General features: G+C 67.6%; 5 protein-coding genes across 5 annotated transcripts in view; 2 read left to right on the top strand and 3 right to left on the bottom strand.

Annotated features, from left to right (window-relative positions):
- Positions 1 to 305, top strand: part of PFL1_03263 (uncharacterized protein) — a gene marked incomplete at both ends in the record, with an annotated part of 1,545 nt that extends 1,240 nt beyond the window's left edge. The window contains one exon of the mRNA XM_007880780.1: positions 148 to 305. Coding sequence (XP_007878971.1) covers positions 148 to 305 — 158 coding nt within the window. The remainder of the gene's footprint in view (positions 1 to 147) is intronic.
- Positions 306 to 501: 196 nt separating this feature from the next.
- Positions 502 to 2,931, bottom strand: PFL1_03262 (uncharacterized protein; the record flags this gene model as incomplete). The annotated part of the gene is made up of 1 exon (XM_007880779.1): positions 502 to 2,931. The coding sequence occupies one exon, from the start codon at positions 2,929 to 2,931 to the stop codon at positions 502 to 504; it is 2,430 nt and encodes an 809-aa protein (XP_007878970.1).
- A 755-nt stretch (positions 2,932 to 3,686) lies between these two features.
- PFL1_03261 (uncharacterized protein) lies at positions 3,687 to 4,096 on the top strand (the record flags this gene model as incomplete). The annotated part of the gene is made up of 2 exons (XM_007880778.1): positions 3,687 to 3,723; positions 3,813 to 4,096. 2 exons carry the CDS (start codon positions 3,687 to 3,689, stop codon positions 4,094 to 4,096), a joined length of 321 nt encoding a protein of 106 aa, XP_007878969.1.
- Positions 4,097 to 4,318: 222 nt separating this feature from the next.
- Positions 4,319 to 8,011, bottom strand: PFL1_03260 (uncharacterized protein; the record flags this gene model as incomplete). The annotated part of the gene is made up of 2 exons (XM_007880777.1): positions 4,319 to 4,449; positions 4,561 to 8,011. 2 exons carry the CDS (start codon positions 8,009 to 8,011, stop codon positions 4,319 to 4,321), a joined length of 3,582 nt encoding a protein of 1,193 aa, XP_007878968.1.
- Positions 8,012 to 8,540: 529 nt separating this feature from the next.
- Positions 8,541 to 8,860, bottom strand: part of PFL1_03259 (uncharacterized protein) — a gene marked incomplete at both ends in the record, with an annotated part of 2,960 nt that continues 2,640 nt past the window's right edge. Inside the window, one exon of the mRNA XM_007880776.1 lies at positions 8,541 to 8,829. Coding sequence (XP_007878967.1) covers positions 8,541 to 8,829 — 289 coding nt within the window. The remainder of the gene's footprint in view (positions 8,830 to 8,860) is intronic.

The raw sequence follows: 8,860 nt of genomic DNA, 5'->3' as shown, positions 1-8,860 counted from the left end.
GGTCGAGTGCCGCCCCCCCCCCCCCCCCCCCCCCCCCCCCCCGCCTCGATGTGAACAAAGATGCAGCGCGAGAGAGAGAGAGAGAGGAAGCGAGAGAGCGCAGAAGCTGATCCCACCACTCTTCGCCCACTGCCGATTTGCTCGCAGGCTACGAAAAGCCGCAGACGCCGGCGAAACGCAAGATCGACGAGCCCGCCAGCACCTCTACACCGGCGTCGGACAAAAGCGCAGCGGCAGAGCAGCAGGCGACACCCTCGGCGGCAGGGTCGGCCCACAAGAAGCGGAAGAAGAGGGCCAAAAAGTAGCTCCACCTCTCCGCCCTCTGCTTGCAACGACCGACTATCCCCTCGCGCTCGCTCGTGTCTCGCAGCGACGTTGCGATCTGGCCTGTGCGAATGGTATGAGTCGATCGCGATGACGCTCGCTGACAATCACACGACACCTCGGCCTCCTGAACCGAACCGACCCGGATCCTCCGCGCGGGCAGAGCGCAGCTGCGCCTCAGGCCGCCATCCTCCTACCCTCTCCCTCCCACGCCTGGGCGATGGCCTCGTTGTGCTCCCTGAACACGTCCTCGGGCACGACGGCGCGCAGGCTCTTGAGGATACGCAGCACCTCGCCGCGGCTACGCTCGCCCGCCTGCGCCTCTTCCTCGGCAAACTCGTCGTCGTCGCTCTCGTAGCACGCATCGCCGACGCCGCGCTGCGCCCGGTCCAGGATCCGCGTCCACGCCAGCTGCGGCAGCGACTCGTGCATCTGCGCCCGCGACAGCGACAGGTCCAGGTCCCACAGCGACGGACGCGTCCGCGTCGCATTGACGGCGGCCGCATCGTAGTAGTCGTCCCCTCCGCCTCCGCCTCCGCCTGCCAAGCCGGCGGCAGAAACACCGTCGTCGAGTGCCGCGCCGTCTGATCCGGGGAAGTGGTGGAACGGCGTCGTCTCTGGCGAGTCGTCGTAGCCCTGCGCGATACGGGAGCGCTTCGGATCCGGAGCCGACGTCGCCGATGCCAGCGGGTGGACACGGCGGCGACCGCGGCCGGTCGAGGCGAAGCTGCCGTCGGCGTCGGAGGGAGTGGCGCCGCGGTCGTGCTCCTCTCGCTTGAGGTTGGCGAGCGCCCCTCGCCCTCTCCCCTTGCCTCCCGCGGTCCCCGTCGACGGTGCGGGGCTACCAGCCGCCTGACCGCCGGCGTTCTTGACCGCCTCCTCTTCCTGGAACCTGGCCAAGAAGGCGGCGCGCTCCGACTGCATCTGCTTTCCCCACCGGACCTCCTCCTCGGCGTCGAGGTTTTCGGCGACGGCCTGCTCGAATGGCACCACATCGAGCGCCGGCACCAGCAGCCGGTGGGTGTGCGACGGCGGCTCGACCAGGATCTCGCCGTCGGCCGAAGTCGCCTTTGCGTCGTCGCCGGCGTCATCGTCCTTCATCGACACATCGCCGTCGCCGTCGCCGGTGGCCTCGGCCCTGCCGTGCGCAGCGCCATCCTTTGACTGGGCAGCAGCGACCGCGCCGGCGCCGCCAGACTCTCTGCGCTTGTCCTCTTGCGCCTTCCACTTGGCCCACTGCGGGTTGGGCAGGCCCTTCCACGGCAGGCCGGCGTGCTTCTGCTTGTCCTGCTCGCTGAGGGCATCCCAGGCCTCGCGGGCCAGCTTGGCGGCCGCCTTGCTCGTGTCGTCGTCAAACGGGTTCTCGAGCTCGGCAGGCGGCTCGCTGGCGGGGCCCTCGAGGTAGTGGTAGAGGAGCCAGAGGAACGCCTCGGCCCTCTGCTTGGCGGTGAGCGGGTGGCTGGGGTGCGGGTAGAAGAGGGCGTGCGAGTCGTGCGGCTGCGGGAAGTGGGTGGCGGTGACGTCGTTGGCGTGGAGGGAAAAGAGAAAGATGAGGGTGACGACGCTCGTAGGCGGGCGGGTGCCGTCGCGGTAGCGCTTGATGGTCTCGCGAAAGTCGCCGGGCGCCTCGTCGCTCAGCAGGTTGACCTTGGGCGGCTTGGGCGGCGGCGGCGGCTGGCCCGCCGTGGGTCCGGCGGTGGGCGCGCTGGCGCGCTCGTGGTCGAGGAGCACGGCCTTGAGGAGCGACTTCATCCGGGGTGCGTCCTGCATGTTGCGGCGGGTATTTTCATTGTTCTGCATCGAGGGGATGGGGTGGTAGGAGCGGAGCACCGTCTTCATCTCGGGATAGAAGGCGAGGGTGGTGTTGATGCGCCCCACGTTGACCAGCAGGCAGACCTTGGCAAAGTCCTCGGCGTACTCTTCGTCGAGGATGATCTTGTCGCGCATGCTCTTTGTGCACTTGCCGCTGTTGAGGAGCGCCTCGAGGTAGAGCTCCTTGAAGGTGAGCTTGTCGCAGCCGGGCTTGGCAAAGGCGTCGTCGTCGAGCGGCTCGTCGTCGTCGGCGTCTTCGGCCTCGTCGCCGCTGGCAGCAGCGTCGGCCTGGTCTGCCTGATCGCCGTCGTCGTCGATGCCGTTGTCGGATGCGGTGGCCGCCAGCTCGTCCTCTTCCTCGTTTGGCGTCTTGTCCTTGTCCCTCGACCCTGGGCGCGAGGCGTCGTCTGCTGCTGCCGACGAGGCGGCCGCCATGGCGTCGCGGGCCTTTCTCTGCTCTGCGGCGCGGGCTGCGCTCTCGCGTCTGGCCATTCGTCGCTTCCACTTGTCGTAGCGCGCCTTTGTGGCCCTCCAGGCTTCGAACTCCTCGGGGGTCTCGTCGCTCCTCCTCGTGCACCCTTTGGAGGTGCCGTAGGGCCAAACGGGGGTGGGTACGTGGGCGCCGTTGGAGAGGGTGATGTTGGATGAGCCGGGACGTGGTTCTGTGCCGGGGCGCGGGTTGGTGAAGACGCGGCGGGTGTCTGCAAAGAGGCGGCAGAGGAGGTTGTGCTGCACGTCGGCCCTGCTGAGGGGGTCGCCGTCGTGGCGCTTGACGGGCAGGTTGCGTTGCGCCATGGTGGACGGGAGGGTCGCTGATCTGTGGTCAGTGGTCGGGGAGGCGGCAGGTGGCAAGCCGCGGGTGGTGAGTGGTGCGGAGGCAAGGAGCGAGGAGGAGCAAACGACCCAACGCGACCCGACGCACGGCGTCGAGGGACCCTCTCTGACAGCGAGGCTCGGTTCCGACCTAGGCCGTGAGTCGAGTGGAGGGTGGCGGGCGGGCCCTCACTCTACTCGCCTTTGCAACGAGACAGACAGAGGATGGGGTGCACGCTGAGCAGCTTGCATGTTGATCAACACCCTACTCCATCTCAAAGGACTCGACATGGCCCAGCGCTGCTTGCCACCTAGCTGACAACCCAGACGACAACCTGTAGCGTGTTGGTGCAGCTCAGCCCGTCGACTGCAACGACGCGGGCTGGCTAGATTGCACCCGCCGATCAACTCGGATCTCGGGGGCAAGGCTGTCCCAGGCTACCGTAGCAGCTGGGTGGAGGGGGCAGCGGGTCCAGGCGAGGCGAGGCGGAGCGGAGCCAGCGGGCGGTTGTTCTTCCAGAAGTCTCTGACAGCCCTGGTCAACCCTGCCCTACCTTGACTGCAACACCACCACCACCACCACCAGCAGCACGACGGGCGACACCAAGCGACGTCAGTAAGTCGGGCCACTGCTCTATCCTCACCTATCCTCCGCTTGATGCATCGCTCACCCCTGACACCGTCTGTAACCCGCCTCACCAGGTCGTAACCGGAGCATCGGTACAACGAGCGTCAACATGCTCCTCGTCCTCCTCCTCTGCGGCCTTCTGGGTGGTACGTACCCGCCCCGCTCCTCCCTCCCTTTTCTCGAGCCAGCAAGCGAGCGGCACTAACCAGAAAGGACACACCACGCACGCCTCCAGTCATACTCGTCCTAGTCGTCCAGCGGCATCGTTTCAACCGTCCCCTGCCCAACGCCAACCACGATCGTCAGCGCCGTCAAGCCGACTTTGTTGCCCTCCCGCACAACCACAACGGCGTCAACATGGACGACGACGCGGAAGAAGAAGACGAGGTCGATCCGATTTGCCGGAACTACAACTACCTCCGCTGTCGCGCGCGGACGTGCAAGTACAGACACATCTGCGACGTACCCGGATGCGGTGGCACCCATCCGCGCACCCGCTGCCCTTTCCGCGATACCTAGCGGCGGACCCCCTACCACCCCTCCTCCTCTCTGTACCACCAACCCCTCCTTCGCATTCAAGCATCTCTAATCGGCCACGTCGCGCCGCGCCGAGTCGGAAATCACGCGAGCAGTCGAGAGCACGATCTCGACGACGATGAGAAGGCAGCATTCATGAGGTCACGCCGGCCGGCGTAGCATTGCGACAGTGGGACGAGGAGCGGGGGATGGGATGGCATGGGATCAGGACGTAGGGTTGCGCTTCTTGCCACTGCGGGCGGGCGTCGATGATGGCGTTCCGTTCGGCGTCCGGCTGGCCTGGTGCGCTGGCTGCTTCTTCGATGGCGACGGCGAGGTCGAGTTGGATGGTTTGCCTGCGAGTCGAGGATGGGCGGGTACGATAGCAAGAAGGTAGAGAGGAGGGAACATCAGTCGCTGCGAGCAAGAGGCAGGATACCAGGCCGGGAGCGGCGAGGACGACGTACCGTTGAGCAATCCCCGGAACGTATCGACGAGGAACGACATGTCACCCAGCAGCACGTCCTGCACCTCCTTCTGCAGGTCGCGCTCCCGCGTCGTCTCGGTCGCTTTGCTCTTCTCGTCCACCTCCATCTCTCCCTCGTCGGCCTCGGTCCGGCCGTCCACGGTCGTGCCGGCGGTATGCTGTGCTGTTGAACCCGCTGCGGTTCCACCGACGGCGCCCTTGACGGTGGATGCGGCGCGGCGGGGCGGAAGCACCCGATCGACAAACGAGTCGAGCAGGCTGGTGACTGGCGGAAGCAGGTGCGACGGCGTCGCAAACAGGTGCTCGATGCCGCCCTTGCCCGCGCCGTCCCTCGATGCGTCGGAGGCCAGAGCCGAGGCGCGCCGTTCCTCGTTGTCGTCGTCGTCGCCCGCCTCGGCGGAACCGACGAGCAGTGTCGGGCCGAACAGGTCGTCGAAGAGCGTCTTCCTGGCAGCACCGATGCCTCGGATCGACGACGACGAGGGTCCGGCGGCGGGGGAAGCCTTCGAAGCGTCGCCGAGCCGGACGAGGTCGTAGGACTGGGTGAAGCCGATGAGGCAGGGCGCTCGCGGCGGACCCTCAACCGGCGTGCTGCGGGACCATGCGATCGACGACGGCGACAAGGCGCTCGACGAAATGACCTGGCGCAGCTTGAGGCCGTCGACGGCGTACCGCTCCAGAGGCCGGCCGGCCATCGTCGTCGATGCGGCCGAGGCGCTGCTGGGCGTCTGGTAGACCTCGACGAGGGTGCGCACCTCGCGCGGCCGGTTGATGACAAGGCAGAAGGTCGAGGCGTCCTTGTCGTTGTCGATGACGCCGAGGATATTGCTGATGCCGCCCTCGCGCTCGCTGCCCTCGGCGCCGCCCGGCGACGCCGACCAGCCCGACAGCTGCCTCTGCAGAGGGCCAAAGCCCAGCCGGTCGCGCCGCCAGCAGACTCGGCCGAGCACGAGGTCCCACACCACGACGCTGCGTGCGCTCGCCACGACGACCCAGCGCCCATTGGGGCCGACAAACTTGATCTGCTTGATGCGGTGGCGCAGCTCCGGGCAGCTCAGCGTCATCTGGAGCAGGTTGGTCTCGGGCTGCCAGAAGGTGACGTAGCTGCCCTGCCCCACGGCCAGCAGCGAGCCGTCGGGGGAGAAGGAGCTGCAGAGGGGCATCGCCTCGCGGTACTGGAAGCACGAGCGGCAGGTCCAGTATGACTCGGTGCGCCCGGACTTGAGCGCGCGCGCCGTCAGGCTCCAGGTGCGGATCTTGCCGTCGCGTCCCGTCGTAACCAGCAGGTAGCCGTCCGACGAGGGGGAAAAGGTGATCGACGTGAGGCGCTTGCCGTTGTGCGGGCGGTCGATGCGGGTGTTGAGCACATAGCGGCGGTTGATGAGGTCCCACCGCCAGAACTTGAGGCTCGATTCGCTGATGACGCGCGTGCGCAGGAGCTGCTGCGAGGCCGAGCCGTCAGAGTCGCCATCGTCTTCGACGGCGTCGCCAGCGGTGCCGGCGGCGGCGTCGTCGACCAAGTTGCGCGAGTCGAAGGTCACCATCCACTCTCCGCTCTCGCCCGTCTTGTCGCTGACCGCGGTGGAGAAGACGACCTTCTCGACGCGCGTCGGCTCGATCGGGTCGTCGTCGGCGCGCGAGACTCGGTTCGAGGGGGCGATCTCGAGCTCCATGGCGTTCGAGTCCTTTTCGGCGTCGTAGAACTGGATCGACGAGGGATGGCCAGAGGGCAGCACCAGGTTGCCCGTCGAGGGATGTATGGCGAGCGCCAGGCCGTGCGCCTTGGCGGCCAGCGCCGCCTGCCGCGCCGCGCTGTCCAGCCCGAGCCGGTTGGCCGATGACGACGACGACGACGACGACAGAAGGTGGCGCGACGAGTCGATCTTGATCCGCGAAAACGATCGGGTCGGCTTGAGGTTCATCGAACCAATAAACGTGACGGTGCCGTCGGCAAGGCCGAGCGCAAACTCCTGCTCGCGCCCGTCGAGGCCGTTGGCGATGGCGATGCTGCTGATGGGGGCGCCCAGGCGGGGCACGAACTCCTTGGACGCGCCGTTCCCGCCCGAGCTTGCCAGCTGCCAGACGACGAGGACGCCCTCCTCGCCTCCCGAGAGCAGGTGGGCGCCGTTCGGAGTAAAGGCCAGCGACGAGACGGCGTGGGCGTGCCAGTGCAGCACCGTCGAGGGCGCATGCCGCTCCATGGCAGGGCCGCCCGATGCGTCGGTGTCGGCCATGTACCGGTCGTCGAGGCAGTACCACACGCGGATCCGGCCACGGTCGTCGCCCGTGACCAGCCGCGCATCCTCGGTCGGGTGGAAGGCCATGCAGGTGAGGCGGTCGCCCGTCTCGGCGCTGGCCCCCTGGGCAGCCGTGACAAACTTGGTGAATCCGCCGCGCAGGTTCGACGTCCGAGCCACCTGGACCTTGCGGTTGCCAATGACGACGAGCCACTTGCCGTTGGGCGAGATGCCGAGCGCGGCCGCCTCGCGCGTCTTGCCGATCCGCAGCAGCTCCGGCTTGACCGCGGCGCCGGGCGTCGTAGGCGCAACCTTGGTCGCCGTCGCCGTGAGCGAGACTGTGTAGATGATGCTGTTGTGGCGCGCGGACGGGTCGTCGTCGTGGGCGTCGAGGGCGCCGGCGTGGCCCTTGCCGGCCTTTTTCTTCTTGCTACCCTTTCCGGAGCCGGCGTCGCCAGCGCTGTCGGCCTCGTGCCTGGGCTTTCGAACGGCGACGAACACCATGCCCCTGAAGAGCTCGTGGGCCGCGAGCGAGGTGATGGGCAGGCCGACGTCGAGGCTCTTGAGGAGGACGCCGTCGAGAAAGTCCCACACCTTGATCTGGCCGTCGAGCGATGCGGTGATGAGCTGGAGCGGATTCGACGGGTTGAGGAGCATGCCAGTGATGGTGGCGGTGTGGGCGTGGGCGTCAGACGAGAGGGTGGAGACGACCTGGCCGGTGGTGCGCGAGTAGATCTTGATCGACGCCTTGGAAGCGAGGAAGAAGTAGTCGGCGTCGCGGGTGAAGACGACGGGCAGGTCCGACATCTTGCCCTCGACGAGCGTGTCCCAGTGCATGCCGTGGGCCGACCACCGGGTGCCCGAGTGTTCTGCCTTCTTCTTCTTGGGCTTGGGGCCGGGCGCCGACGCGGGCGCTGCGACGGCAGAGCTCATCTCGACGTCGTCGTCGACAGTGGCTGCCGCGGCAGGCTTTGCAGCAGAGGCTGGGGAGCTGGCATGGCCCGAGGCGCCGTTGGCGGCAGGGCGAGATGGCGTGCTAGCCGCCATTCCAGCGCGATTGGGCGTGAGGCCGGCGACTGGCTTAGTTTTGGGAGTCGCTGGCGCGGACGGTGCCGACACTGGCGATGCTGTCGCTGTCGACGCCGACGCCGATGCCCTCTTCGTGGGACTGGCAGCGCTTCTCGATCCGGCCATAGCGGAGGATCAAGGGGAGGGCGGTGTCCTCGGCTGCCCGAGAGGCGGAGCCGTTGGGATGGACGCTTTCCGGGCTCCTCGATGGAAGGAACGAACGTGAGGCGGCGCAGGACCCGGGATGCGGCGTTGTGGACGGGGTCTCGGAAGGTGGCAGGAGGAACGAGCGAGTCGCGCGGAGCTGGGCAAAGAATGGCAAGGAGGGTGTTGGTGTGTGTGGGTGATGTCTATGGAGGCGAGGCGTGCGAGGTAGGGTTTGGAAGGAAGGGCGGGGCGGCCACCGCAAAGGGGAAAAAAAGTTGGCGAGCGGCGGCAGCGCGGCACCTCGTCTGCCCCTGCCCGCGAGGAAAAAATTGCGGCCGGCGCCCCCTCTCGGCCGGCACCCCCGTGGCGCCCTCCACTTTGCGAGCGGTGACCGCTCGACCTCCCGCCTGCTTCGCTCTGGCCGGCACCAGCCACCATCCGCGACCTCGACCGCATTCCCCCCCGACAGCGAGATTCTTGAGGTGCTCAGCCCCTTGCCTAGACGACATCAGTCGAGCTTGTCGCCACCCTTGCGTCCCGGCACCAGCGTCTCCTGCGACCCTTCGTGGTCGTGCATCAGGCCCATCCTCTCGCCCTCGCTGCCCCCCTCTTCCCTCGCGCCCCTCGACTTGGCGCCATGCGACGTGTCCGCCTCGTCATCGTCGCCAATCTCGAACACGACGTCGTCGTTGGCGAGCGACTGGTGCGACTGGTGCGACTGGTGCGACCGGTGCTGCGCCGGACCTGCGGCCGTCGATGCGCTCGACCCCGCCGCGGCGGCGGCGGCGCTGCTGCTGCTGCGTGCTGATGCGGGTGCAGAAGACGCAG

This window comes from Pseudozyma flocculosa, assembly GCF_000417875.1.
Source record: "Pseudozyma flocculosa PF-1 unplaced genomic scaffold scaffold00010, whole genome shotgun sequence".
Taxonomy (NCBI): domain Eukaryota; kingdom Fungi; phylum Basidiomycota; class Ustilaginomycetes; order Ustilaginales; family Ustilaginaceae; genus Pseudozyma; species Pseudozyma flocculosa.
The sequence above is the reverse complement of the archived record's forward strand: the minus strand, read 5'-3'. Positions and strand labels throughout refer to the sequence as shown.